General features: G+C 49.4%; 11 protein-coding genes across 11 annotated transcripts; 4 read left to right on the forward strand and 7 right to left on the reverse strand.

Annotated features, from left to right (window-relative positions):
* Positions 1-712: 712 nt before the first annotated feature.
* On the reverse strand, positions 713-1,003 carry N7511_009679 (uncharacterized protein; the record flags this gene model as incomplete). Its single annotated transcript, XM_057132056.1, has 1 exon — positions 713-1,003. One exon carries the CDS (start codon positions 1,001-1,003, stop codon positions 713-715), a length of 291 nt encoding a protein of 96 aa, XP_056980044.1.
* A 1,429-nt stretch (positions 1,004-2,432) lies between these two features.
* N7511_009680 (YggS family pyridoxal phosphate enzyme) lies at positions 2,433-3,284 on the forward strand (the record flags this gene model as incomplete). Its single annotated transcript, XM_057132057.1, has 1 exon — positions 2,433-3,284. The coding sequence occupies one exon, from the start codon at positions 2,433-2,435 to the stop codon at positions 3,282-3,284; it is 852 nt and encodes a 283-aa protein (XP_056980045.1).
* Positions 3,285-3,534: 250 nt separating this feature from the next.
* On the reverse strand, positions 3,535-6,546 carry N7511_009681 (AP-2 complex subunit alpha; the record flags this gene model as incomplete). Its single annotated transcript, XM_057132058.1, has 4 exons — positions 3,535-3,642; positions 3,707-5,637; positions 5,690-6,024; positions 6,095-6,546. The coding sequence occupies 4 exons, from the start codon at positions 6,544-6,546 to the stop codon at positions 3,535-3,537; spliced, it is 2,826 nt and encodes a 941-aa protein (XP_056980046.1).
* A 1,000-nt stretch (positions 6,547-7,546) lies between these two features.
* Positions 7,547-8,062, reverse strand: N7511_009682 (putative copper resistance protein Crd2; the record flags this gene model as incomplete). Its single annotated transcript, XM_057132059.1, has 3 exons — positions 7,547-7,617; positions 7,712-7,807; positions 7,903-8,062. 3 exons carry the CDS (start codon positions 8,060-8,062, stop codon positions 7,547-7,549), a joined length of 327 nt encoding a protein of 108 aa, XP_056980047.1.
* Positions 8,063-8,249: 187 nt separating this feature from the next.
* N7511_009683 (uncharacterized protein) lies at positions 8,250-8,615 on the forward strand (the record flags this gene model as incomplete). The annotated part of the gene is made up of 1 exon (XM_057132060.1): positions 8,250-8,615. One exon carries the CDS (start codon positions 8,250-8,252, stop codon positions 8,613-8,615), a length of 366 nt encoding a protein of 121 aa, XP_056980048.1.
* Positions 8,616-9,319: 704 nt separating this feature from the next.
* On the reverse strand, positions 9,320-11,145 carry N7511_009684 (homeobox domain-containing protein; the record flags this gene model as incomplete). The annotated part of the gene is made up of 4 exons (XM_057132061.1): positions 9,320-9,618; positions 9,685-10,319; positions 10,379-10,516; positions 10,571-11,145. 4 exons carry the CDS (start codon positions 11,143-11,145, stop codon positions 9,320-9,322), a joined length of 1,647 nt encoding a protein of 548 aa, XP_056980049.1.
* A 4,840-nt stretch (positions 11,146-15,985) lies between these two features.
* Positions 15,986-18,227, reverse strand: N7511_009685 (THO complex subunit THO1/HPR1; the record flags this gene model as incomplete). Its single annotated transcript, XM_057132062.1, has 4 exons — positions 15,986-17,632; positions 17,683-17,801; positions 17,853-17,931; positions 17,988-18,227. 4 exons carry the CDS (start codon positions 18,225-18,227, stop codon positions 15,986-15,988), a joined length of 2,085 nt encoding a protein of 694 aa, XP_056980050.1.
* Positions 18,228-18,464: 237 nt separating this feature from the next.
* Positions 18,465-22,816, forward strand: N7511_009686 (RNA helicase aquarius; the record flags this gene model as incomplete). Its single annotated transcript, XM_057132063.1, has 4 exons — positions 18,465-18,673; positions 18,732-18,832; positions 18,884-22,336; positions 22,392-22,816. The coding sequence occupies 4 exons, from the start codon at positions 18,465-18,467 to the stop codon at positions 22,814-22,816; spliced, it is 4,188 nt and encodes a 1,395-aa protein (XP_056980051.1).
* Positions 22,817-23,022: 206 nt separating this feature from the next.
* On the reverse strand, positions 23,023-24,092 carry N7511_009687 (PaaI family thioesterase; the record flags this gene model as incomplete). The annotated part of the gene is made up of 10 exons (XM_057132064.1): positions 23,023-23,089; positions 23,139-23,217; positions 23,288-23,306; positions 23,361-23,407; positions 23,468-23,539; positions 23,599-23,641; positions 23,751-23,816; positions 23,873-23,885; positions 23,950-23,990; positions 24,066-24,092. 10 exons carry the CDS (start codon positions 24,090-24,092, stop codon positions 23,023-23,025), a joined length of 474 nt encoding a protein of 157 aa, XP_056980052.1.
* A 143-nt stretch (positions 24,093-24,235) lies between these two features.
* Positions 24,236-25,769, forward strand: N7511_009688 (TFIIH/NER complex subunit TFB2; the record flags this gene model as incomplete). Its single annotated transcript, XM_057132065.1, has 3 exons — positions 24,236-24,359; positions 24,409-24,496; positions 24,548-25,769. The coding sequence occupies 3 exons, from the start codon at positions 24,236-24,238 to the stop codon at positions 25,767-25,769; spliced, it is 1,434 nt and encodes a 477-aa protein (XP_056980053.1).
* Positions 25,770-26,048: 279 nt separating this feature from the next.
* On the reverse strand, positions 26,049-27,867 carry N7511_009689 (Zn(II)2Cys6 transcription factor; the record flags this gene model as incomplete). Its single annotated transcript, XM_057132066.1, has 2 exons — positions 26,049-27,753; positions 27,806-27,867. 2 exons carry the CDS (start codon positions 27,865-27,867, stop codon positions 26,049-26,051), a joined length of 1,767 nt encoding a protein of 588 aa, XP_056980054.1.
* Positions 27,868-27,870: the final 3 nt, after the last annotated feature.

Below are 27,870 nucleotides of genomic sequence, written 5' to 3' on the forward strand. Positions count from 1 at the left end.
GCAAGACGGGCGATACGCGAGACGATACGCTTGATCGAAGGAGGCGGTTGAAGAAAGGAAGAAAGGGAGTGGGGGAGATTCACATGTTTTGGTTCAGATGCGGCAGGAGGTCAGCCGATCGCCGAACTACATTCTTCAACGGCTGAGAGTTTAGATGTCTTACAGGGTTATGTGGTATCTGTGTGTACTATGTAGGCTATAAGAATGTTCTTGCTACCAGGATCAGTACGATATCAGTACAGAAATAAAAACAAAACATCAGTTCGAAGCCCAGGAAGAAGACCAGTACGACAATGCGTACAATATCAATAGATCTGATCAGAAAGACAATAAGGAATATATTCAGTCCATCTACTATCACCTATTTTTATTGGCCCAGTTTAACAATAGTCCCAATAGCAACAACAGTACCACCAACTTCAAGATCAAGGAATCGGAAATAAAGAATGAGAATCCCATCCCAGAAGGACATTAAACTACCGTTCCATTTTGTCTAAAGAACACCTGGTAAAATAATCAACAAAAAGAAGATAAAAATGAGATCAAAAAACAGATCAAATCAAAGCCTCATATAAATCATCACTCCGAAAAAGCGCCATACCCTCCAGGCCTTGAAACCCCATTATCCAGAACCCAACAAAGAAACCACCAAACACCAAAGCTAGAAGAATATGCAAAGAAGAACAGACGACCTTATTACTCAGCTCCATGCTCAATGAGATCGCAGTCCCCGCCATTGATACCACTGGAACCAGCGTCGTCCAAAAGAAGTCTTCTCATTTATAGAGTCCTGGGACTGGCGCCGTGTCTTGTTCTCCTCCTTGCGTGTCTGTTTCTCAGACTTGAAGCCCTTTGTAGCATGGCTATTGCAGAAACAGTGCATATGGACTGTTTCAATGCTCACACCTGGACAGCTGTTGCGTCTGTGGCCGGAGCATACGCTTTGGCCGGCGTCCTCTTCGCACTGGCACCAGTCGTAGAATGTGAAGTATTGGCGACACATTGTGAATGTTTTGTATTGGGTTTAGCTGTTCCTTTTGATAGATGTTGTTTGGGAGTACTGCTTCTCCGGATGTGTTTGCACGAGATGTCGATGTAGATGTCGATGTAGAATGGAAATGCCGGATGCCCCGGAGCGTGATATTGTACTGGATTCGAGAAATGAGTCGAGTACTTCAACTATGCCGTCAAAGATGTAGATGTGGATGAGTGAATGCCAATGCAAATACCATCTATCGAGCAATGGCTGTAGTTCGGTGATATTTCGGTATTGGATCTGCTTGGTAGAAAGCCAGGAGATTGCAGCAAGAATATAGGATGAGAATGGCTCGTATTCAGTCCAGCTGAGTAGAGATGACCAGACGAGAAAAAGATGAGGAAGTGCACAGAAAATTAGGCGAGAGGTAAGTGGTTAGCTTAAGTTCTAGATCGGATCTAAGCTATGTAACCCGGATGTGGACTGTCATGATGAGTGAACCCAGGCCACGAATGGAACCATGGCTATTGATTGGACTGACGTCAAAGAAATCCTTTAATTCTCTACCACTTTATTCCCCGAGCTTACTATTGGGACCATGCAGAGGGCTGCATCTAACCCCATCCGTCGGCCAATAGGTTACATCTGACACCGCGAGCCAGGTCGTATTTGGACCGGCGCGAACTTTTCCGCACTATTTTTGAAAGGCATTAGGCATCTCAGTTAATGGTGCTGCTTGGCAAGCGCTTTGATGGGGCTGTCAATGGAATGGAAAATGGCCTTGTGTCTTGGCCGACAAAGGCAGGCCAACAAGCATGACTGGTAACATCAGAAAATCGCAGGCGCGTATTGTTTCAACGGGTTCAACAAGATCCTAAATAAGGTCTGCAGAAACCTATCAAACCATCCAATGGGCAAACTTTAAAAATAGAGAGCCCAGTTTGAAACCCACGCCCTGAAAGGCTGAGACGAACTCCGCCTAGTGCCGGGCTCCATCAGATTTGCTCCAAAGGAGCTCTTTTCCGAGCCTGCAGATCAGCGATTGGATCTCTACCTGTCAGACTTGCCGCCAGGATCCCGGGATAGCCTGCCGTGTATTAGCGCCCAACTGCGAAGTTGCAGCACGGGATTTTAACCTGGAAAAGATCGTAATGATCGGATGATCGGCTGATCTCTGATCGATGATCTCACCGGAATCGAAGATGCAAACGGAAAAGGCGAACAGCTGAGATCCGCGGAATGATCACGTGAGCAACGGCCAGCCCCGGGATGCCTGAGGAAGCAACTGTATGCAACAGCTCCGGATTGGATGTTTTCAAGTTGCATACACACTCGTGGACTGGACCTAAACACACAAACAAACCGTCCACTTACTCCGCACACAACATAATCCAACCAGCAATTCCCTCCTCACCCGAAAATTGAATTTGAAACTGAAACTGAAATCAAAACTGAAATGCCAACCGAAATCCCAATGGCAACACCAGCCCGCGCAAGCACCCTCCTCGCAAACCTAAGCAGCGTCACCGCTCGAATCAGCGCGGCAAGCAGCAAATCCGCCAATGCCAGCAAAAAGCCCCGCCTGGTAGCCGTCAGCAAGCTCAAACCGGCCTCGGACGCGCTGGCCCTGCACCAAGCACCGGCGCCCAACTCGCAAGCGCACTTCGGCGAAAACTATATCCAAGAGCTCCTTGAGAAATCACGCCTCCTACCCCCGACCATCAAATGGCACTTCATCGGTGGGCTGCAGAGCAACAAGTGCGTGACGCTTGCGCGGGACGTGCGGGGTTTATGGGCGGTTGAGAGTGTTGATTCGGAGAAGAAGGCGAGTTTGTTGGATAAGGGGTGGGGGGCGAGGGATTTGGAGGCTGTGGGCGGGCGGCATGAGTATGTTGATGGGGATGGGGAGGGGGGTGAGGATGGTAGGCTGCGGGTTTATGTGCAGGTGAATACCTCTGGGGAGGAGAATAAGGCTGGGGTTGAGCCGGTGGCGGCGGCGGAGTTGTGTCGCTTTATTCGGGAGAAGTGTGCTCGGTTGAGGTTGATGGGGGTCATGACTATTGGGGCGATTGCGAGGTCGAGGGAGACGACGGCCGAGAATGAGAATGAGGATTTTGTTTGTTTGCGCGAGACGAGGGATCGGATTGTCTCGGAGCTTGGGTTGACTGGGAGTGAGGCGGAGTTGGAGCTTAGTATGGGCATGAGTTCGGATTTCGAGGGCGCTATTGCTTTGGGGAGTGATCAGGTTAGGGTTGGGACTACGATCTTTGGGGATCGGCCGCCTAAGGCTGAGGCTAGGGTTGTTTGAGGTTGCTGTTGGGGGTTTATGAGATATGATTTTATTTTCTTGTTTGTTGCATGATATCGAGGGTCATTAAATGCATAGGTATGAAGGCTTTGTTTCTGTACGGTTTACTTGATCCGGTGGGATTGATAAGGGATGGAGTATACAAGAAGAACGAGATCCAATGAAGAACGCTCGCTGGTATTTGACCGGTGAATCCAATTAGAGATATACATGAATAGCTCAAACTCAGCCAGCCATAGATGAAAATGCATTAGTCGAACTCACTCCCTCTTATGCCCTGCGCCAACCTCTGTTCCATCTGTCTCACCAGTGACTGTGGGACCTGCTCCTGAGTAGCACGGACCGTGACACGATACATCTGAGAAAGAGTTAGCAAGATGGTCTACTTGAGACAAGGAAGGACAAGGGAATTTAATACATACCGACTTCTCATAGTTGGGCTCCAGCCGCAGCAGACAACCTGTCTTACCACCCTCGAATTGGTAGACCGAACATCCGACAATATTGTGAGGGTTTGGATCGACTCCGTCCAAGATCTTGAACGAGAAGCCTTCGACAACCCGGCGAGTGAAGGCCTCGTTGACAGACTTGTTCTTGCCGTTCAGACCAAAGGTCTTCTGGGACTCTAGCGGGGCGCCGCCAATCTGGCGCCAGCGCTTGAAGAATTCTTCGGCTGACAGTGCTGACGATTCCATGTAACGATGCATCAGAACTGGCAGTTGGAGTGTGTACGCTTGCAGTGCACCGGCTAGGTATGAAATACGGATTGTAGGCGCAGCCGTGAATGGACCGTGTGCAATACAGAACAGAGTCAGCTGTGTCTGCCCAGAAGCTGCCACTGTTGGCTCGGGCAGGTTCTTGGTGTCGACCTTCAGATTGGGAGAGGCAGGGTTGTCGACAGTGGTCGTGAGAGACCCTATAGGGTATGTGGACTTGTTTGAGATGTAGAGTTTCACTACACCCATGGGACCACGGTACTCTGACCGCAGTCCGACCTGGATCTGGGCATCTTCGAAGAGAACACCCTCGCCGGAAAAGAACAGACGGTTGTAGCCAATGTCCCAATCGGGGGTTAGATGAGCGGCACTGGCCATATTTGGTGCAGGGCCCGAAGGACCACTGAGATCCAGGCCTGCCAGGTCGCTTGACAATGAACTTGCACCAGTCGGTGTGGTGGGAGCACTACCAGACCCGGTGCGTGTGCCATGGACGATAGTTGTGAAGGTGCGTTTAAGACCGGTGTTCTGCGCCAGGAGCATTTCCTGTTTGTCGGCATTGGCATCCTTACCGCCGATAACCCAAGCCTTCCTTTCACTAGCACCGGCTGTCTTCTGATGCAGCCGAGAGAGTAGAATGGAAGCTCGCTCAGAGAAGGGAGGCATCTCATCGCAGACTGTTCGGAGCAGATCATCTGTAGGAAGAGTCGCCAGCGACAGGTATTCAAATGCTCGCTGTTGCAATTCAGAATCAGGCGAGTGACTATACAGGCGGAAGATTTGCAAAAGCTGAGGTTTGATCTCAGGGAACAGGTTCACAAACTTGACAAAAGACGACAGGATCATGGCCCGCGCATTGTCAGAGCTGGAGAACATCTTGGCCTGTAGAGCCATGAACTGTTCAATGGGGCTTGAGCCTGCATTTTCGGCGATGAGATGGCCGAACTCGCCCAAGACGTAGCAGCCAATCTTTACCAGACTTTCGTGGCAATCGCTCTTCATATAGTTGAGGAGAGTGTGTGCAGCGTAGGCTTGTAATTCTTCGTTGTTGGTCACAATTTGAATCACTCGTTGCCACACTTCGTCGTTGACATGTTCACCTGCCAGTGAAAGCAGCTTCAATGTCATATCGATGTACCACTGGGCATCGGAGGCGTATTTCTCGGTAAGAATGGCCACCTTCAATACCATTTCCTCTCGAATAGCGTAGTCTGCAGTCTGCAAGTATCGCAAGAGTTCATTGACAATCGGGCCGGCATTGGTGGTATCACACATGCTGTACAACAGATCCAATCCTTTACGCCGGACACTGATATCACGGTCTCGCAGTGAGCCCAAGATAATGTTCTGATGCTTCTTAATCGGGTCAAGTGTTTCAGCTCGAGCAGCAAAGTGACTCAAAGCGTCCAGACCAAGGTATCGAACGTTGGTCTCGCGAGACTGAATGTATTTGCCCAGACGGGAGGAGATTTGCAACATAAGGTTGTGCTCGGAGTCGAGATGAATGAGGAGGTTGATGGCTTCGAAGAGAATTGCATTCTGAGCATTGTTCTGCTGGACATTCTTGGGTGTTTCCATTGCAGCTTGCATCATCTGAGATAGAGACTCTCGAATGATCTGGCGAACGTGACTGTCCTCTGTTATAATGGGTTAGAAACCGATCAACATTAATAATTCGGCTGGTCTTACCTGATGGAGGATAGTACTGCAACAGGCGCAGGAACTTGACCTGAATCCATGGGCATGGAACCCGGTAGTAGAGGTAATCCGGGGCAATGTCATTATCAACCACAATTCTCTTCAATCGTTGGGCAGCCTTGACATAACAGCCCTTGTATTCCTCCGGCATATCCTGTGCCAACGCCATAACCAAAGAGGTGACCGAGAGAGTAACACCCATATCAGGATCATCCATAATGGAGATGATTCTCTCAGCCCATTCATTCCGCACAATACCGGGATACTTGCGGTACAACCGGAGCAACGTTAAAGCAGCCTTCTTCTTAACAAAGGCCTTGGAAGTCCTGCAAAAAAAAAAAAAAAAAAAGACAGTCAACAACAAATCCAACCAAATCTCAAACCATAGACACTCACGGCGAAATCAAAAGCCTGTGGACCTCAGACCCAAGCGCCTCTCCCAACTCCTTTCCACCAACATTAGCAACAGCATGCAAAGCCAAGCAGTTATTCAATTCATGGTGATCCAGCAGATCCTTCCGAATACTGTTAACAACAAGATGAAGCAGCTCATGCTCCTCATGCAAGAACAACGTAACAGCCAAATACCCAATCTGCTTCTCCGAGTACTTAGTCGAGGAAATCAGATTCACCGCCTCGAGATGACCGAAATCAACATCATAGCCCTGGATGTAGACATAGAGCAATTTGCAGACGTATTTCTTCTTCTGGTAGCCGTTCAAATTGCCCGACTTGAATTTCTGTCGGATATTGGCCAGCTCCTTGTTCACGCGCTTTTCTTCGAGTTCGCGCGCTCGGGCATTGCGCAGGTCCGCGATGAACTGGACCAGTCCTCGCATCGACGACATGTTTGCGATTGCGATTGAGATTGCAGTTGTGTTTGGGTTTGTGTTTCTTGTAGCTATTAGACCGTCTCTCGGTAGGGATAGGTACACGAGTTCGACCGTGTTCAGACGGTATGGCGGGGTTCAAAATTGAGGGTCGCCCTCGCATGCCACTGCCACGCGAGATTATCGGTTATCACCTCAGGGGGTTCGCGATCGGAGGCTGTACGTCATACAACCATGTCCCGTTTATGAAGGCAGTTCGGCTAATGGGCATTGGCCATGCAGGTGATTTGGGAGGGAATCAGGCGGGCTCTCGTTGGAGCTGCGTGGGAAACAGGGGGTTGAGTATATGGGGAAGGTTCCTGGGATGCTGGTCAGCCACTGGGACGCGGGACATCGGATTTGGGGATCACGTACAAGACAACCAGACTAATGACGCCAGGAGAAAACGGCAGAGCTGCAGAGGTGTTGAGTCCATCCCCATAAACTTGTCTTTCCTGGGTCACTTCCGCTGTCGATCAGCCAGGGTTCCGCTGTGGCGGTGTCTTCGGAACAATGTTTGGGCGGTGGCTGTGCGATATACTTTATTATCTTTTACTTCAAGTTGGATGTGAGGTTATAAGTAAAGTCAAGTTAGCAAGATAGTTATGACCTATTGCAGCCTATCTCTATTCATCTGAAGAAGCATGCTGCATAAGCACATTCCGATTTCAATCCCACCCAGAACCCTCGAAAAAGCAATTTCATCTCCAAGTCCTACACTACAATCCTACAATCCTACGATCCCTACACATACTATACTCTCTCTACATCTACCAAAAGATTCAAAAAAAAAGGCCAATAATAAAAAAATTAATCTGATTCATATCTCATTCATAACAAACCCAAAGCAAACCACAAACGGTATGTATGCCCAAGCCCAAACTCCACCTAACCCGCCAAAGCAGAGAAAGGAAATGCAACTCGACAGAGCAAAGAAAGGCACCCGATGGATGACTTCACCCAAATCAATTCAGGTCATCTAAGAGCGGGTAGTGAAGTCAACCTCAAGGGCGGACTCAATACCAGCGGCCTTCTCGCAAGTGCAGGAAGCTATAAGAGGAATGTTAGAAACTCTGTTTTCATATATCCATATCCATATCCATATTATGATGGTAGGACTTAGGAGGGGAAGGACAAAACATACCCTGAGGACGGCTACCACAGGCACAAGTCTCGCCGGAGATGGCTGAGTTCTCGCTGGTGGAGCGCTCGCAGGTGCACTGGCCAGCGGGGCGGGCGCCTATTCGTCAATGTTAGTTTCTCGGTCTCTGCAGGGTCATTTATAGAGTACAGTAGAGTACTATAGGGTTGCTTAAGGTGAGGTGGATGACTTACGGCATGAGCAGCGGGGACCGGAGACGGCGTTCTCGGAGGATGCCTTGTTGCAGCTGCAGTGGAGGGCGCTCTGCTGGCCGCAGGAGCACTTGGCTTGAGCGGCGCAGACGCAGTTGCCGTCCTGGGTGGTCTTGCAGCAAGTAGTGGCGGGGTGGACCATGTTGGCGGTTTTGATAGATTGGTGGAGTGGTGGCTTGGAGAAGTTGATGAAGTGGAATTGAGAGGGATAGAGTTGAAGACTGCGGAAGATCTGAGGCTTTGAGATGATGAGAAAGGAAAAAGAAGATCCGTCCTGCTGCTCTTTTATTTATACTTGGCTGGGACTTGCTGGATGCGTCACTGTCGCGATGATGATTGGCAATGTGTGGACGCTGATTGGTCGAGATGGGTGGAGTCACGTGGTCATGGATGGTCTTTCGGGAGCTGCTGGTTGGCTGCTCGTCCAGGATATCAAATGCTTGCCACTTGAGTGGCCAGAGACGGAGTGGCCTGACGGTGGATGGGTTCAGGCAAGAGTAGATGATTACTTTTGTCTGAGCTCTGATTTGATGAGGCGGATATGGATGACCCAGGCTGGTTTTGGTGCTGGTGTTGGTTTTGGTTTTGGCTTTGTGACTCGTACTCGGACTCGGACTCTGGTGCTTTTGCCAGGTTTATGCAAGCAAGGGAACTATGATTTAGGTGCGTCGGGAGCTCTGACCACAACGAGCTAAGATTCTAAGCTAATAACCACTCGGAAATTGCATTTCATTTGTCTTGTCATCTGTCATTTGCCACGAGATAGGGTGTTGGAATAGGGGGATAGGGGGGAGTGAACAGGTGGTCAATTGATTTTTTTTTTTCTCTTTCAATCTCCCTCATCTAGTCACTAGTCTCGGTGGTGTCAGGCAAGCTTTGTAGTAAGTTAATATCGGGAAATGATCAGGGTTATACTCCATGGACTCCACCCAATCATACCATACTCAACAACCCCAATAGTACAGTAACGTTAATAGTGGAACCACAAAATTGACATATATGAGAATCCCCCCAAAATAATAAAAAATAAAAATAAAAGAAAGGTAATGATGCAGTGAAAGCAGATAATGATAGTATAAACACACGGAACAGAAGAACCCCCAAAAGTAAAACCCGTATACCAAAGCCAGAAACGCTGGGAAAATGATTAATGATTAAAAGCACGCTGATATAGATCAAGGATCCTTGGTTAACCCAGCTAACCAGTTAACCGGAACATGGAGGTGGAGATGGAGATGGAGATGGCGAGACATGACAGGAGTGTAATGCAGTCGATGTCGATGTTGAAAAATGTGGTGGATGATTGGAAAAAAAAGGAAATAGTGCGAGAGAATAGAGTGAGGGACCAGCAGACAGGGCTGGCGGCCATTTTTTGAGCTCGTAACACCTGTTGCTTCCCTCACTGCTGAATATAGTTAGGGTAGTTGTAAGAGGAGTTGCCGAATTTGTTTCTCAGCGAATCCAGAGTCGGCGTTTGCATCTGATCATGTCCAGGGCCAGACTCGGACGGGAAAGAGGTCGGAAGGCTCATATTTGGGGTGTTGGCTTGTGTGTAGGGAATGCCCGAGGATGTCTCGTATGGGTAGGATCGGTACTCCTGGGGAGCTGAGACTGGGATGTTTTGCATGGTGGACATTGGCCGTCCTTGTGATGGTAGCTGGGAGCCCATGCCCAGCTGGTAATTTTGCGGCTGTGAGCCTATTTCAAAGGGTCTTGTTAGTATTGCTTCTCGTGCTGGACGGGCGTTCCTGGCGGAGAACTTACCGAGATTGTTCATGTCGTATGTCATAGGTGCTCCCTGTGAATCAGTCGGAGACACCGAACCTTCGAAAGTTTGGTGCTGGTCATAAGATGTAGTCATGCCAGGGTGTCGTGGCATGGAATATTCTATGGGACGTCTCATATAAGGCAGACCGGGCTGATTTGTCTGAGGTCCTGCAAATCGGTTGGGCATCTGATATGCGTAAGGAGAAGGATGGGCTGAAGCGTCGGAGAGGCTGCTTGATCTGGTGGCTTGGTAATCGGTGCGAATGGTTCTATGTAAATCGTTCATGGAGGCAGAAGCTGCAGGACGGAACATCATGTTCGACTGTGCCAGACCATCGCTTCGTCCAGCGGAGGACATGTAGGTTCCTGCGGTCGACGCCGAGCTGAGAGGCGAAACGAGGTACTCTTCGTCATTTGGTCGCGGGAAGCATTCAGTACGCAGTGTTCTCAAGGCCCCGAAATCCGGATTGGGGGCCGCGTAGCCTTGTGGAGATGCTACTGGCGTGACACCCGTTGATTTGCCTTCAAAAGGTGTGCGAAGGACTTTGGTGGTATCGAAGTCGTCAGGGAGGGCCCGGGATTTAAGCATTCTCTCGCGATCATTCGTGGTCAGACGCTTGAGCTTTGCTCGTCTGCAGATGTGTCACGTTAACAACGAGCCGAGTAGGAGAACTTCTAGTGCAAATCCTACCTATTCTGAAACCAGACTTGGACTTGACGAGGAGTCAACCCAGGAATCTCCCTCGAAAGACGCTCTCGATGAGCAGCATCTGGGTGTGCCTGGCGAGTGAACTCGCTCATCAGGAACCGTGTTTGGTTATGTGTTAAACTAAGTCCTGGTCAGCCCTCGGATCTGGGTAACTTGATCTCCAAAGTCTCCTACCGGAACCGCTTCATCTTCTTCTTCTCCAAGGACGGCGATCTGTTATTGTCGTCGCTCCCCATCATATCCTTATCATCATCAGGACTAATCGTCTCCTCTCGGTCGTGATCTTCCGGGTGATCATGTCCAAACGAAGAACCAGCCGTCTCCCCAACATGTCCGGGCCCGACCAGGGGCTGAGCAGACGAAAAGGGGTGCTGGTTGATGCTGGGAATCTCCAGCTTGACCCGCGGTAGCATGTCCTGTTTCGCGGCTTCTAGTCTGTGGTTGACCTTATCTCGTGAGATTTCTCCCGCGTACACCGGACCAGACATGCCCATAGACTGTGACGGGGTATTCAAGGCATTCTCAGCCTTGAAGCCAGCCGGTTGCATCTCTGCAGGTCGTCCAGAAACAAAAGACGCCGTACTGGGAACACCGGGCTCCTTCTCCCTCAGAGAATAATGGGGGGAGATCATCCTTCCTAGAGAGAGTCTCTCACTGTTCCGGGACAGATGAGATGAGACTGCAGACAGAGGCGAAGGAACTGGCGTAGATAAGGCAGGCAACCAAAGGCAAGGACCGCCGACTGACATGATAAAATGGACTCCTTGACCACGAAGATTTTCCAGGATCTCAAGGCAAAGGATCAGCACTTCGGAGAAAACCTGGGTAATCAAAAAAAGGTACTAATAACGGCCCTTAGATGAGACTGGTGGGTCTGATCGAGATACCGGGGCGCTTGCGTAAAGAAAGAGTTTCTTCAATTAAACAGGATAAAGGGTGATGCGTGTTCCAGACTATACTTCCGGAGAAGAGAAATAGAAAGAGAGAGAGAGAAATAGAGAGAGAGAGAGAGAGAGAAAGAGAAAGAGAGGGAGAGAGGGGGATGATGGGCGCCAACTGATGTGTGTCAGAAGAACCGGTGTGTGCAGCCAGTCCAGAAGAGAAAGAAAAGGCCAGGGATTTTGAAGTTGAGATTCAAAGAAGCAGCATCCAGGAGAAGTAGTACCTGGAAAGGCGAAAGGTTGGGAGATATCCCAAACGTGAGGAGGCAAAATCCAAGGCTCAATAGCCAAGCGAGGACAAGGGCGGAGGTAGTGGAAATAGGTGTCGGGATAGGATATTAAACGGACGCCCGCTATGCCCCCAGGGTCCACAAGTATAGTCACAGGGCCCGGGAAACGACCAGTATGCAGAATACCGGCTTTCTTTCCTATGGCGATATAGCCAGTATGCTTAGAGCGTAGACAGATAGAACTAGGTCGATCCCCAACGGTCGTCACGATCCAGAGCCACAAGGGTCACAAAAACAGGGAAATGCACCAGGTACAACTACCCAAGGATCATTGAAAGAGTGGGGAAAAAAAGTGAAAGGCAAAGAGAAAGAGAGAGAGAGAAGAGAGTACATGTGTTAAGAGAGACAGATGCGATCAACCCGATCTATTTACTGAAGATCCCACACCGAACGGTCAATAGCGCGGTCACCGTATCAAACACTAGTTACAGATGTGTAAAGAAATGGTACATAAAACAGCTAGTAGTATAACTAAAAGGATCGTCTTCGGAGAATTAACTCATAGCCTCAAATCCAATACCCATAGTCGATCTAAAGGCTTTTTCTAGAAGCTTAGTGACGAAAAAAAAGAAAAAAGGTCGAAAAAGAAAAAGAAGGTGATTAAAAGGATCAAATGATACCAAGTACGGGGTAAGACTGGAGTCATACCCAAGAGTCAGAGCCCACCTCTCTCCATAAAAGCCACGGCCGAATCTCCCAGGACGCATGGATCTGTGGCAAATCGTCTCTGCCCCGAGCTGAAGCGGCCTGGAAACATCCGCAATGGTAGCTTAGACAAGTCTAGAAGGGGGACAAAAAGTATGGGTCCAGCGGAGTTCGACGGCGAGGAGAGTGAGAAACAGCCTCCTTTATATAGTTATTCACATCTCTACTGCCGGCATGATTACATGGATTGCCGCAAAGTATCAAAGTATCGAAGTATAAGGAATTGGATCTCCCGGATCTAGAGAAAAGAGCCCAAAAGAAAGAAAAAAGAAAAAGAAAAAGAAAAAGAAAAAAGAAGAAAAAGAAAAAAAGGACCACCATCCAAACAGCCGAACAAGACTTGCATGGGTCATCGACCAACCGTAGCGTCAAGACCCTTGCTCGGCCGGAACTCGCAGGCCATGTGGGAAGTATGTGGCGTTCTGGCTCCATAAGCGGCAGCCTAAGCCGGACCCTCGTTATCGATCCAGAGATGACCAGCCACTCAGCATGCTGCCCGCCACACTCCATCGTGAATGGGTAAAGGAAGAGGTCAAGTGGAGTTACCGAATTGCAATTCAAAACAAAAAGAAAAAAGAAAAAAGAAAAAAGTAAAAAAAAGGAAAATTGCATTGTTGCATGAGTGAGAGAGAGCCTCATTGGCGAATGTCCTGAAACGGGTCCAAGTTCCAGTTCCATCTTAGTACAAGTAGGTGGAGAGAGAGAGAGGGGGGGGGCCGAAGTATACAGTATACAGTACTCCGTACATTGCCCTGGACTCCGTTTCTAGGGCTAACTGATCTTGTTCACCCTTGACTCAACCATAGTCCCAGGCGAAAAAGAAACCATGCAAAAGAAGACAACGGCGACGGGAAAGACCACCGGGCGACCCATGCGCAACAGGGGAAAATCATCCGTTAAACCCGTTAGAGAGGGGCAATGGCAAAGGTTGACCATGGCTCGGTAGATGTCTCCTGAAATCTCCACCTGAAACAATTCGGGTCGCAGGGGAAATGAGAAAATAGACGAACGAGAGTGGAATCGGATGTACCGTGGATATTCGCCTTTGCTCCCCAAGACTCCGGCTTTTCTTTTTTGGGGATATATTTCTTGTGTGATCGTCCATCCCATCATACCATCATACCATACCACTGATACCAGGGATACCAGGGATACCAGCAATACCAGTGGAGTGATCTCATGGTTCGTGCTTCGTATATCGTATAAATCGTGTGTGGAGAGCAGCAGCCTTGATGGGTCTCGGAGGAGAAAACTCGGAACCGTTGGACTTCGATCCCGAATCAGCGTCCACAGAGCGCATCGCTACGGCCGAAGCGGTGACGATCGCTTCATCATCTCGTTTCCCTGCCTTGGGTTGTCTGCCAGGTTCTTCATTTTCCTTTCCTGGAATATGGTCAAAACTCTGGTCTGGGAAATGAGATCACGTCAAAACAGACCGCCACGCGGAACTATCCGCTTCCAGCACAGTCCAGAGAGAGTCCAGACAGTCCAGACAGCTCAGATACCACGTCTGGGGAAAGGGCAGATCGAGAATCGAAAAGGTAACTTTAATTTCCTCTGGTGCTGACACGTTTGGGTGACGCAAGCCGATCTCTTGGCTTTTTGGGGTCCTTGTTTTTGTTTTGTTGTTTTTTTTTTTTTTTTTTTAAAAATGAGACTGTATTTCGAACCTTTGATATGTGTGAAGTAGCCCTAGAGGCGTTCGATGGCAGACTCAATTGCGGCAAAATGGGCCGGTGCTAAGTAGGACAGGAAACTCAACTCGGGTTAGATAAGTGAAGCATTGGATCTTGTTAGTTCGTATTCGACGCCATCATAGAGCCGTATTGCTATTGCTATGGCTATTACTTGGGCTTGTTGTTTCTGCGTGTGCTAGTGCTTGTGCTTGTGCTTGTAGATAGCTTTGTCCAGTCAGATTCTTCCCCTCAGCGGGTCAAACCCTACATCCATGGACCTACGAATGGACCAGCAACCGACCTGGCTAAGAATTCAGTGTCAGTTGTCTTTCCATGGTTAATATCTGCCCGAATCCGGAACATCTTGCGAAATCAGCACTCTTCCCCGGTGGACCATTTTCCAGTGAGTACTGTACAGTAACTTGCCCAATGTACTCCGTACTCCGTAGCTTTCTAAGACATGCCAGATCGAACAGATAAAATCCCAATTCCTCCAGCGGGCTCCACCGTGGAGACTAAACTCAACGCTTGTGTCTGATTGTGAAGTAGCATGTGCTTTTGTAGACCTTTAGTGTCTGGTAGTGTCTGTAGTCGCTGCACTGTCTACCGTTCCTGAGGCTGTCTGCGTCTGCATGTACAGTAACTTCCAGGCCCGAGCATCAAACTCCAAACTCCCATCGACCCAATTTCTCCAGCTGCAGACTGCCTCACTGATGCGCAGGATCCTTTCTGCCGAAATTTACCCCCAGCCCAGCCCAGGAGGGGGGTCCAAATTATGAGCCATGTGTCCACTTCCGGAACTAACGGGCTTCGATGGATTTTTCTAAACTTCCTAAACTCGTGGGCTCCTGTTTTGTCTCTCTATTTTTCAGGTCTAGTGTTGTTTTTTTGTCTTTCCACCATTTTAGTTTTTTTTTTTATCTTAGTTCTTTTTTAATTATTTTTCGGTATTTTCTACTTACAGTATGGGGGGAAGGGGGTTTGTTTTTCTGTTTCTTTTCCGCCAGGCACCGACTTTACTCGAACACCGAAGCCACTAAATCTTGCTTAGCCTGCTAAGTGAAACATGGCTGTGACGGTACCGGCGGCCCAACCATGCCACTGGCAATTCCTCCGGAGATGGAATATTCTGGATGGACATCTATCAACCCGGAATTATTGGATGGGGGTGAACACGGTGGCTCTCTAGTGATACTACATCATGCAGGAACCTTTCCCAGGAAATTCATTTCTATTAGAGTTGCCGATCAGCTAAAGAATCTTGGTCTCCACGTAGCTAATTCTTCCAGATGTGGTCTTTGGTCTCTTTGGCCCCCAAAATCCAGCGTCTTGGGTACGGGTAAACAGGCGGAAGTACAGGTACAGGTACTGTATGAAGATTCATTCTTTCTGCTAGTGGCCGGGGTTCCGGCCTAAGATGCCCACTTTTCTCTTTCCCCCGTTGGCCCCACGGAAATGTCGGACTCGGATCGAAAGATGCCGCCGTGCCGCCGGGCATCTGATGTTCGGTTTTGATCAGTTTCTGCCCCGGTATTCGTATTCAAAATAGGGGGTATTGGGATGGCGAGGACCTTGCCAAAAGAAAAAAAAAAGGGGCTCTCTTGAGTCTTTCAATGCATCCGGTGAGTATTGGGGACCAGAATAAACGGTCAGGTTGCATTGGCGTCCCGAGAGAATCTGATATTCGAATTCGGTAAATGAACGTGCAGATCGATCCCAGGCGGTAAATGAAGCTGATGGCATGGACAATGCAGGTGCACGGATGTGGTAATGTCAGTTCCAAGGTCCTGCAGCACACCGTGATATCGATGCATGAGATCCTGCAAGTTGCCTGGATAATTTGGGTGTGGCTGATCACGGCGTTGTGGCGCCAGGCGTAGCCCATTGGGGGATTTTGTCCGAGCAGAGGTCAAAGCCATGAAGGCGCCGTGTAGGGTACCAGTCCAACAAATATCTCCATTAAGCCACACGCTCGCTTTAGGTGGCAGGGTCCTCTTTCGAGGCGCTAGAGGCGGCAAGTGCATCTTGGTTGTGTACAACGCTTGGGTCCTGCTCTGCTTCGCTGATGACGTCTTGATTCTCAGCGGAGGTGTCTTGAGCTCCATTCGTGTCCTGGGGCATTTCCTTGGCCCTGTCAGATTGTTCGTTGGGAATTAAGTTCTCGTTCTCAGTGGACGCATCTTGGGCCCCATCCAAGCCTTGAAGAGAAGCCTTGGCATTATCAGACCGCTCGTCACGAGTACTGGGTTCATTCGTCTCTTCACCGTGCTGTGGAGTACCTTCGGCTGCAGGGCTTCCCAAGGCTTTAATATTATTTCCATCTGCAATCTTGTCGAATACAGCAAGTTTGCCTTTGGCAGAGAGACGAAGAATCCGCCATGATTTGCTGGCCTTGGAGTTGACGGCAATCTCTTTATCTTCATCGGTCATGGCCATTTCAAGGTCCAATTCATCGTCCATGATACCCTTCAAGTAAGAGTCTGCGGTAGGAACATTGTATCGACCAGCCTCTTTGAGACGTTCAATGTTGGCCAGGGACTCGCTATCGGCAAGGAACTTGAGGTCAAAAGATCCCATCGGGGAGGGACGAAGACGTTTGTTGGCATATGCTTTGATGGCATGCTCGCGGGACTTCTTGTATTCCCCCACAGAGATGGCGGGTCTTTCAATCAATGGACATCCTTCAGCTTTCCACCGCACCCAATTCTTGTCTCGAGACAGCACAGTGTTCACCATGCGGTAGTAGAACATGCCACCGGGACCTTGCTGCAGATATCCTTCGATGTTCTTTCTCATATTAATTGCCCATTTGGTATCCTCTTCGTTAAGGGTAAATCCATAGAGAACCGATTTATTTGTCGCATCGGCCAGGCGCGATTTGGACTTGGTTGTGAGAGAAAGGACAAAGTCGAGCAGGATGAGAGCTTGGACGAGAACATGGCGTCTGAACGCAGTGTCACTGACTTCAAGATCAAACAGATCCCGGCTGGTGAGATATTTCGGGTTAAAGCTGCTGGCGACTTCAGCATCATCCACAATGCGCTTGCGCTTGTTTGACTTGCGTGCATCTTCCGAAGCTCGCGCGGCGCTCTGATTTTCGGTTTCCGTTTTAATGTTTTTGAAGGCAGATAGCGTCGCTTCCAGTCCAGCTTTGAAGGACGCAAGCCGTTCAGAGTCGAACACTTTGCTTGGTGCCGAGAAATAAGCCTGAAGGCTCCAGAAGATGGGGTAGAGGGCATCCAAATCGACTTCCTCCTTCTTGTTTGACTTTTTCTCATTTCCACCAGAAACAACAACCTTGGGGATTCTAGCTGCTGGTTCAGAAGGGCTTTCAGTCTGGCCCATATCTGCGTCTCCGGGCGTCGCAGCCTCAGTCTCATCGGTCATCGTTGTGTCTTGCGAAGGGGCCTCCATGGAGTGCTTCGAGATATCGTCGAAGGTAGTGACATTTTCAGAGTGGAATTCGCCTCGAAGGTTGACTGAGCTTTTATCTCCAAGCGGGAAACTTTGGAAGAGGTAGATGAACACCCGGCCACAAAACACGGTATCTTCTGCGCGTGAAAGCCGACGAAGAAGTTCGTTACAGGATCGTAGGATAATCAAGCTTTTCTGTTTGAAGTGTTTCTTTGCGGAGTTAGCTTTGCGATTGGACAAAGGGATATGGCATTGCGCACCTTGGTATTCCTCTCTCTTCTGGACTCCAAGTAGTCAAAGACTTTGCGGCAACCATCAATTGTTTGACTGTCCAATAGCTCCTCAATGAGCCAGAAGATCAGACCAGGTTCGCATTGTTCTGCGGGATGTTAGCCGTGTGAAGGGTGCAGACCGGAGGAGGGTGGCTGACCATGATCGGAGAAAATTGAAACAATATCGAGAAGGTTCCAGATATGGATGAAAGTAGGATCGTTGATAGGAGTAGAGGCCTGGTGTAAATGCCAAAATTAGATATATCCATAGAGCGCGAGCTAGATTGACATACCAAGAGGCGATAGAACTTCTCGCGGAACGCGATTTCCACAGCCGCGGGCTTGGTTTGCGGATTCAAGTGTTTGATAGCTTCTTCATCCTCAGGCGAGGGTTTCCAGATCGCCTCGCCCAGGTGAGCTTCAGTCAATGGAGGTTCGATCTGCTTGTCGAGCTTGACCTGCGCGGCGCGGTCCAAGAGACTGTCCACCAGTCTTTTGTAGACCTGGACACCGGCTATATCCGCATTCTCCATCTTCTCAAACGGCAGAAGAAGAGCAGATAAATGGTTGCAAAGTGGTGAAAGGGGGAGAAACAGAAAGTCAGATCGGAGTGAAGATTGGGCGGGCGGAGTGAAGCGCGGAGACCAAAGCCAAGACTTTTCGAAAAAGCTCCCCCAGCTTCAACTCTGATGTTCCCGACGTGCGCCAATCCACCCCACGTCACCTAAATAACCCCAATCAACCAGGTCAGGGGACTATTGACTTCTGCGATGGCGCAGAGTCTCGATACCAGGCCAACAGTGGTGGACTTCCGCGACGATAGCCCGTGGGTACAGCTGGCCAAGGCCCACTGGTCCAACGTGAAAGTCCGCAAGGCCAAACCAGATGTCATCAAGAAGCAATTGTACGATCCTTTGGAGGCAGAGGGCTTCAACAGTCGCACGCTCTTGATTCTGGAAAATCTGAATGTTCTTGAGAAGTACGATTCCCATTTGATCTCGTGAATGCCGCAGGGTTACTAACTGGCTGGTTGCTAGGTACTTGTGGCCGACCTACACTGAGGATGCTTCGAATCACCATGTCCTATTGATCGCCTTGATTGTCAGTGTCAAGCATCGCGAGCATTTGCCAATATGGGGTGAGTCAATGCGACTACAGTCAAGTCTTCCAGCACAGCTAACCAGTGCAGATATCTTCTCCGACCGTGCCGACGATTTCTCGAATCTTTTCCACCGAATCCTGTCAATGAGCATTGATCACTCTCTTCCGACTCGCTCTAGACTCGCCATCATATCTTTTGTTATCAGTGCTTTCCAGTCCCTCGAGAATGTCCTTATTAGGAAAGAATGTGCTCCTCTGGTTTCTATCGCGATCTGGCACAATTTGGCTAGCGATGAGACAAGAGACCGCATCATCGCCAAGGCACCTACCTTGAAAAAGGCATGGAGGGCCTCCGGGAAGCGCTACGACGCTGGAGATGAAGCTACCAAAGCTAAGATGCGCTTTGAGCGCTCATGGCTGTACACCATGCTTCTAGATTTCTTACAAAGGTTGAATGGTCCTGAAAAGGAACAGACCGAGAATCTCTTGTACTGCGAACGCTTTCTTGAGCTCTTAGTCGACCTTGAAAGTCAGCTTCCCACACGGCGATATGCGAATACACTCTTGAAGGATCTCAATCTTTTGTCGACCATTCGCCTTTCTCAACTATACCGCGCACCTGAAAACGCTCTCTTCCGCGATTTCCATAGCCTTCTGAAGCACTTTGTCGAATTTGCGATTGACGATTACTCTGGCGAGGCCCTCTCTCCGCGGGGAGTTTACGATTTGCATTGCCAGGAATTAGCACAATTGCAAAGGACCTCTATGAAGTTCTTCAAAGACAAACTCACTATTCTAGCACTTTCCAACCTCGGATCAATCGAGCAGCGCTCTGACTTGGAGGGACAGCTCTCGTCTCTGGATGAAGCAGAACTCCAGAGTCTGTGCAATCACCTTGGATTCCGCACAAGCTATCCAAAATCCGCGAATATCAACCCAGACCGTCATTTCTACCTGGAAGTATTGGGCTCTTACTATGAGCGTAAATTACCATTCCAGGAGGCAGTCGAAAAGATGAGCCCACTGCCTACGGAGGAAAATCTATACGATCCGGCACTGTTGAGGAATGAGACCTACGATGGATCAAGGCCTTTGGCTATTCCAAAGTTGAACCTTCAGTACCTGAGTCTGGGAGACTTCCTATGGCGCTCGTTCTTGCTGTACCGCTCGGAAGCATTTTTCCAAATTCGCAAAGACATGGAGTCTGTGGTTAAACGTATGCAGCCAAAGGCATCCCGTGATGGAACCTTGAACTTTGAGGGCTTTTCTCGAATGGCTATCCCAATCTCCAAGCCTGCTATTATTGACGTCGCACCTCCAAAAGTTGGCGCAACAAACCCGGCGTTTGTTCGTGCAGAGATTGCTATTGAGGTAGGAAGACTTGCAGACAGCGTGAGGAAAGAATGGGACTCACTTCGTCCCGACGATGTTGTGTACCTGTTAGCCGTTCAGAACAGCCCTACTCGACTCGAAGAGAATGGATCTGATACCCCTCGGATGATCCATTTAAGAACGGCCGAAATTGTTCAAGTGCTCGACGAACAAGGCCGCGCACTGCGTCAGCAATCTGGTCAGCCCAATGGTCACCAATCTCGACCCCGTATCAGGAAACTGATTGTTCACTTGGATGCTGCTGCATTCAAGGCTGACAAGGATCAACAAGCCCACGGCAAACCTGATATTTACCCTATGATCAACGTGGTTGCCCGGAGAAAGGGCAGAGAGAATAACTTCAAGTCAATTCTTCAAACAATGCAAAAACTTATTGTGTCTGATATGACACTTCCCTCTTGGCTCCAGGACATCTTCTTGGGCTATGGCGACCCGGCTGGTGCGAAGTACACGCAGCTTCCAAACAAACTCCAGACTGTGGACTTCCGAGATACTCTCTTAGACTGGAGTCATCTGGTTGAAAGCTTCCCCGGAATTGAACCCTCGGCCGCTGAGAACTCGAGCTTCGGCCCACCATACGTTCTTGAGTATGTTGATCAGCAGCCAGCGGCGGAACCCCCCGCACCCAAAAAGCGACGCCGCGAGCAAGCCCAGGAGGCAGAATTGGCTCCCAGTGCTATGCGCGTTTCTACATACAAGCCGCCCAACCCTGGTCCTTACCCTGTGGATGCACCTAAGCTGAACCAAGTGCGATTTACTCCTGCTCAAGTTGAAGCGATTGCATCTGGAACTCAGCCGGGATTGACCGTGATCGTGGGTCCTCCTGGTACTGGAAAGACTGATGTTACGACACAAATCATCAACAATATTTACCAGAATTTCCCCAATGAGCGAACATTGCTCATCGCGCATAGCAACCAGGCTCTCAATCAGCTCTTCCAGAAGATTGTCGCTCTTGACATTGATGAGCGCCATTTGTTGCGTCTGGGCCACGGCGAGGAAGAGCTAGACACCGAGTCCAACTACAGCAAACATGGACGTGTTGAATCTTTCCTTGACAACCGCAATTATTATCTTTCAGAAGTGATGCGCTTGGCTGCATCGCTTGGGGTTGAGGGTGCTCATGGGAACTCTTGTGAGACTGCAGGATATTTCAACACAGTCTACATTCAACCAACGTGGGCCAAGTTCTGGGATCGAGCCAACTCTGAAGAGGTATCGACCGAGGACATTGTTGCCTCATTCCCATTCCAGTCATACTTTGCAAATGCTCCCCAGCCTCTCTTTGAAGCAGGAGCTGCGAAGGAAGCGATCGTTGACACTGCTTCGGGTTGTCAACGTCACATTGCTCGGATCTTCTCCGAGCTAGAGGATATCCGACCATTTGAGATTTTGAGACAACCTCGCGACAAGGCAAACTATCTATTGATCAAGGAGGCTCGCGTTGTTGCAATGACTTCCACACATGCAGCCATGCGTCGGCAAGAAATCGCCGATCTAGGCTTCCATTATGACAACGTGGTTATGGAAGAAGCCGCGCAGATTACTGAAGTCGAAAGTTTCATCCCCAACGCTCTGCAGAATATGAAGAACGGCGAACTTCCCCTTAAGCGTGTTGTTCTCTGCGGTGATCATTATCAGAACTCCCCCGTCATCCAGAATATGGCATTCCGTCAATACGCCCACTTTGAGCAGAGTCTCTTCTTGCGACTGGCCCGCCTGGGCGTGCCTGTCATCAATCTCGACAAGCAAGGCCGTGCACGATCGAGTATTGCAGAGCTCTTCCGCTGGCGGTATAAGGAACTTGGTGATCTCCCAGTTGTCGAGGCTGGTGAGTATCAGCAGGCGAATGCTGGTTTCCAGTTCGACTACCAATTCATCAATGTCCCCGACTATCAAGGATCTGGAGAGCGTGAGCCAACTCCTCATTTCATCCAGAACCTCGGTGAAGCGGAGTACGCCGTGGCCTTGTATCAGTACATGCGCCTGCTTGGCTACCCTGCTTCCAAGATCTCGATCTTGGCGACGTATGCTGGGCAGACCGCTCTGATCCGTGATGTTTTGAGTCACCGCTGCGGCAAGAATCCCATGTTTGGAATGCCCAGGATTGTTACCACGGTAGATCGGTACCAAGGAGAGCAGAATGATTGTAAGTTTCCCTTGCCGGTATGTGCCACAGACAGTCATCCTAACTTATATTCTAGACGTCATCCTCTCTCTCACTCGTACCCGCAGTGTTGGATACCTGCGCGATGTGCGTCGTCTGACTGTCGCCCTATCCCGTGCTCGTTTGGGTCTTTACATCCTCGGCCGCCGAGAGGTGTTTGAGTCTTGCTATGAGCTCAAACCAGCCTTTGATCTTCTTCTACAGCGTCCTGATAAGCTCATGCTGGCACCTGGTGAGATGTTCCCAACCACCCGGGCTGCTGATACCTCTGTTGAAGGTACTCCGATGGAAAACGTTGAGCATCTTGGTCAGTATGTGTTCGAAATGACTCAGGCTAAGGTGAAGGCCATGGGTGACGGTGATATCACTATGGATACAGTGCCTGAGGGCGAGGAAGGCCTTTTGGATGAAGATGAGGCTATGGGTGTTGAAGACGACCATGCGGATGAGGACTTTGTATGATCTAGATTTTGCAAATTTAATGACCGCATTCTTCTTTCCCGAATTTTGGAATTGTGATCTCGATGCAGTCAACGCGTAAAAGGCGAAATTGGCCAGCAGGAGCTGTGCAATAACTGGGTCATTTGCTATCTAAAAGAGGTATAAAATAGATGCACTATGGGCAAGTCTCTGCATGGCAGAATGTCCCATCGTGATTGTGTATTCGTCTATTCCTTGGTGTTGTTCATCTCCTCGACAATGTTCAAGGGGTCCTTCCATGCCAGTGTCACATATCTAAAAGCGTTAGCAGTTGAGTTATGACATCAGAGCAGTGGATGCATACTTGGTGTGACTTCCACGAGCAACAATGTGTCCGTTCAGGTTGGTGAATTTAATATTGGTGAAGGCAAGCGTCTTGCCAACTGCATCGAATATTTCAGTCAGGGTTAAGTCTTTGACCAAACCAAAGAATTCTAGAAACAAGATACATACACTTGTCACAGGTCACCTCCTAATCTCGGTCATTAGCACTGTAGAGACTGAGAGGAATTGAGGATAGACATACTGCAAATATCTTGTCACCGACCTTACCACCCGAGTTGAGATATGTCACTGAAGTAATGTTTGCATTAGGTAGTAGTTCAATATATGACTTTGGTTTTATACACTCACCGTTCAGATCGGTAGATACTCCAGTCGAAAACAGGCCACGGGAAGCCACGGCCAACGAACCACCAAGGTCCACTGTTGTACAAGTAAGCATTTAATCAGAATGATCGTGAAACTTATTAGGATGAAGATACCCATGCTAGCAATTGTGCCTCCATGGAGAATGTTCAGGCGGTTCTATGGGATATAGATATTAGATACGGGTCAAATATAGCATCGGATTGATCAAACGCGGCCCCAGCTTCTTGTATAGCTCAATCTGTAGGATTTGTCTTTATGAACTTACGGTATGCTCTTTCTGGATATCGAGCTCAAAGTTGACAATTCCAGGACGGGCAGCAGTGACACGGAGCTATATCCAATCATTGATTAGTTGTATGCGGTCACATGAAAGCCAACTCTACTCACATTGTTGAGGAGACTTCAAGCAAGCATTAGCATAAATCATAGGTTTCTGTTCTCATTATTGACGCATATCCACGTACCGAGGCTCCAGGCCCGAAGTAGCCCGAAAGGACTCCCAGACCTAAGAGGAGAGTAAAGTGAGTTAGTAACAAATCCTCCCAAGTCAAAAGACTTTTCAGAAAATGGACAAGCTTACTGAGCGAACAAATTTCAAAGAAGCCATTTTGCAAAGGTTTAGGGAAAAGACAAGAGCGACATTCTACTATCATCCCCGGAACTGCCATTTGTGGCCGCTTCGGTCACCGTACTAGCGTCATTTCCTCCACAGCTGTTTTCTGTCTTTCGTTACTTCAGGTGTCTCTCATCATGGCCAGCGCGACATCCCGTCCCCTTGAGTACCTGGAGGGTCTCTCCGGGACGACATTCTATAAGTTGTACAAGCAGCCATCCACAGCTCTCGCGATATTTCGGCGCATGCTGCCAGATCTGGGTATGAGCTCATTAACGTGATTGCGAATGATACACTAATGTTCATGTAGCAAAATGCTTTGTGATGGCACTCCTATATTTGAAAGACCCTCTTCCGACTGCCGATTTGGAAATCTGGGTCAACACAGAGAGCAAGAAGTGAGCGCCTTATCCGACGAAGTGGGCTCCAGACACTGACGATTTCTCAAGACAGCGGGATAATGCGCTGTCAATCTTAGGTCGACTGCATATTCTTTCTACGACGCGCACTGGCGATAATGTCCGAGCTTACATGCTCACCGATCCATTCGCTTCTTCGCTCCGACAAGCTCTCATGGGCGCGGAGGATTCGCAATCTTTTGGTGTTTTCTCTCAGGGCCCTGGGGAAACACAGACCTCGATCGCCGATCTAGACGAGTACGCCCGGCGACAATGGGAAGGTGTTATGGGATACATGGTTGGAACGAGTGCATTTGGCGGACAGCGAGACATGGTCAATCTGAGCAAGGGCGTCAAGCAGCTTCTCCAAGCTGGACATCTGGTCGAGATACGAGGAAGCCGCGTCGACATCACCAAGGATGGTTTCGGATTTGTCCTACAGGATGTCAACACGCAAGTCTGGCACATCCTGATTCTGTACGTCCAAAGCGCCGAGGCCATCGGCATGGACAGTGTCGAGGTTCTCTCGTTCCTATTCCTGCTTAGCAGCTTGGAACTTGGTGCCTCTTATGAGAAGAAGCACTTGACCCCAAATCAGCTCCGCACCCTGACCGACCTGGCCGATTTTGGTATTGTCTACCAGGAAGACCCCGACGCACCGTGTTTCTATCCCACACGCCTCGCAACCACCCTCACATCTGACTCCAGTGCACTGAGCAATCCTGTTACTGGATCACTCACCGGACCGGCTGGTCAGTCAGGTGGCTCGGGCTCAGGATTTATCATCATCGAGACTAACTACCGACTCTATGCCTACACCTCCTCGCCCCTCCAAATCTCTCTCATCTCCCTCTTCACAAATCTCAAATACCGCTTCCCAAATCTGGTTACAGGAAAAATTACCAGACAGTCCGTCCGCCGAGCCATTGAGATGGGAATCACCGCCGATCAAATCATATCCTATCTATTAACGCACGCCCACCCACAGCTACGCAAGCATAATTCTAATTCCAAGGGGCTCCAGGCATCTGTTCTCCCGCCCACGGTCACAGATCAAATCCGACTCTGGCAACTAGAGCGAGATCGTCTCCGGGCCACAGCTGGCTTCCTTTTCAAAGACTTCACCAGTCTGGCGGAGTATTCGGCGCCTTGTCAGTATGCCGCGGAAATTGGCGTGTTAGTTTGGAAGTCTGAAAAGAAACGAATGTTCTTTGTCACTCGGCATGAACAGGTTGCAGCATTCTTGCGAAGCCAAAAGGGAGGCGGCAAGTGATGCGCTACAGGCGAAAAGCTGCGCATATTGAATTTGGCGAAGAAAAACACAAGATGAAGATTTCTGGGCGTTGTGGATTTGGAAGCATGTTACGAATTAACGAATCTCATGTCCTCACCAGGTCGTGATACCAAAATTGTACAATAAATGAGTATAATCAAGACTAAAGAGAAGAAAGATGTCCTGTCCCGATAGATCAAGCAATAATATTAACAGCAATATTAACATCAACATCAACATGCCATACGATCTCTCTATGATTTATCCCCAATCTTCTTCCTACAACAAACCCACTCCCCATCCAACCCCCCTCCTCCGATAACTAACAAACGTCTCCCCAGAAACATCATCCGGCAAAATAACCCTAACATCAGAAACTCTCATCGCACCCGGCACCTTGGGCAAACACAAATCATCAGGCCTAGGAAGAAACCCCCCACCCACACGGTCAACCCTCCCATCATCAGCATACAAACCCCCCTCCTCAACAGCAATGATCTCTTCAAGCACATCCGCCAGAAGAAGCCCATTCCAAACCCCCTCCCGATGCGGCGCCGCACGCAGCGTCCGCACAGCCTGCCGCCGAATTCGCGGCACGCGGCACTTCAACGCTGTGTAATATACAGGCGGAATGTAGCCTGTTTCAACGGTGAAGCTGGAGCCGCCGCAGTCCGGGGTTTGGAGAAGGAGCGATATGTCTTTTGTTCCTTCGAGGATTTCTAGTAGGGAGGTTTCGATCATGGTGTGCATGTTGTTGGGGGTTAGGGTGAAGTCTTTGAAGAGGGTTTTTAGGTCGTCGGAATGCGCGATTAGGGCCGAGAGGTGCGTTTCGTGGATATTACTTGTTGTCCATGTTTTCCAGAGGTCGAGGAAGCAGGCTAGTATTGTTATGAAGTGTTCTGTGTAGGAGTCGTAGATTGTTTCGGCTTCGGGTTCTGGTGTTAGGCTTACTGAGGCCATTATTGTTGCCATTTCGTGGTAGACTCGTAGGAGGAGATAGCCGGTTTTGTCTTTCGCGCTGGCTTTTGTGTTGTCTAGACGGGATAGAGTTGATGTATATGCTTTGCGCCAGAGAGTTAGGTCGGTTAAGATTTGGGTTTGTATTTTGACTGTTTCTTTCGTTTCGGTTGGTGAGTCTGGTGTTTGGAGGTCGTGATGGTATCTTTTGAGGCAGTGGACTCTATTTAAGAGATCGTCCAGGGTGCGTCTCGCTTGTATGAGAGAGCTGAATATGTAGGGGATTGTCGTCGTCTGAGGATCTTGCGTTACAACACACATATATGAAGGGACGTGGCCGAACATGGCTGATTGGATGGCTAATCGGGAGTAGGCGTCGATCAAGGCGTTGTACGCGAAATCTCCCTCTGTGCAGAGGAAGGTTGGAGCCATCGTAGATCGTGGACCCGATCCAGAGACATCGGAAAGCAGCTTCATGCCATATCGGAGATGTGCACTTCCCACCTGATATTGGCCTCGGAGGTATTCCAGCGTGACGAACAGCATACAAGTGATCAGCGCCACGCGGAGCGAATGGCTGTCATCGACATTGTTACTGCGCAGGTACTGAATCGCCTTATTGTACTGCTGCAGCGTGAACCGCTCTTCCTTGAGCTTGTTTACAAGAAGCCCCTCCTCGTCATACTGCGCGAACCGATGAGCAGACGACAGGGCAATGACAGCATGGCGCACAGCGGGTTCCTGCGCACTAGCTTGGAATATCAGTGTTTCCCAAAAGTCCGAAGCAAAGAGACCAGTGAACTTCTTGGCCGTTCGTTTGATCAGCCAGTCAAAACAGACATTCTCTTCGTCGCTGAGACTGCCAATCGGCACTGGGGTGCAGTAGACCGAAAGAGCCCGGTTGGTCTGTGGCTGCGTGTAAGGAGTGCCACCACCTCCCCATATTCCATAGCCATCGCAGACTCGACTGGTTGATACACAGCGTCGGCAGGCCGGTCGGCCTTCATCGCATTTCACACGGCGTATTCTTGATCCGTTTAGCCCGCGCGACTTATGTGGAGTGTTGGAGTGAGGCTTACTTGCAGGTCTTGCAGCCTGTCTTGACCTTTCTCTTACGAGTCAGTGGGGTTTCTGTGTACATGTC

The sequence above is a fragment of the Penicillium nucicola genome, assembly GCF_028828085.1.
Source record: "Penicillium nucicola strain IBT 29836 chromosome Unknown utg000010l, whole genome shotgun sequence".
In the NCBI taxonomy this organism is placed as follows: Eukaryota; Fungi; Ascomycota; class Eurotiomycetes; order Eurotiales; family Aspergillaceae; genus Penicillium; species Penicillium nucicola.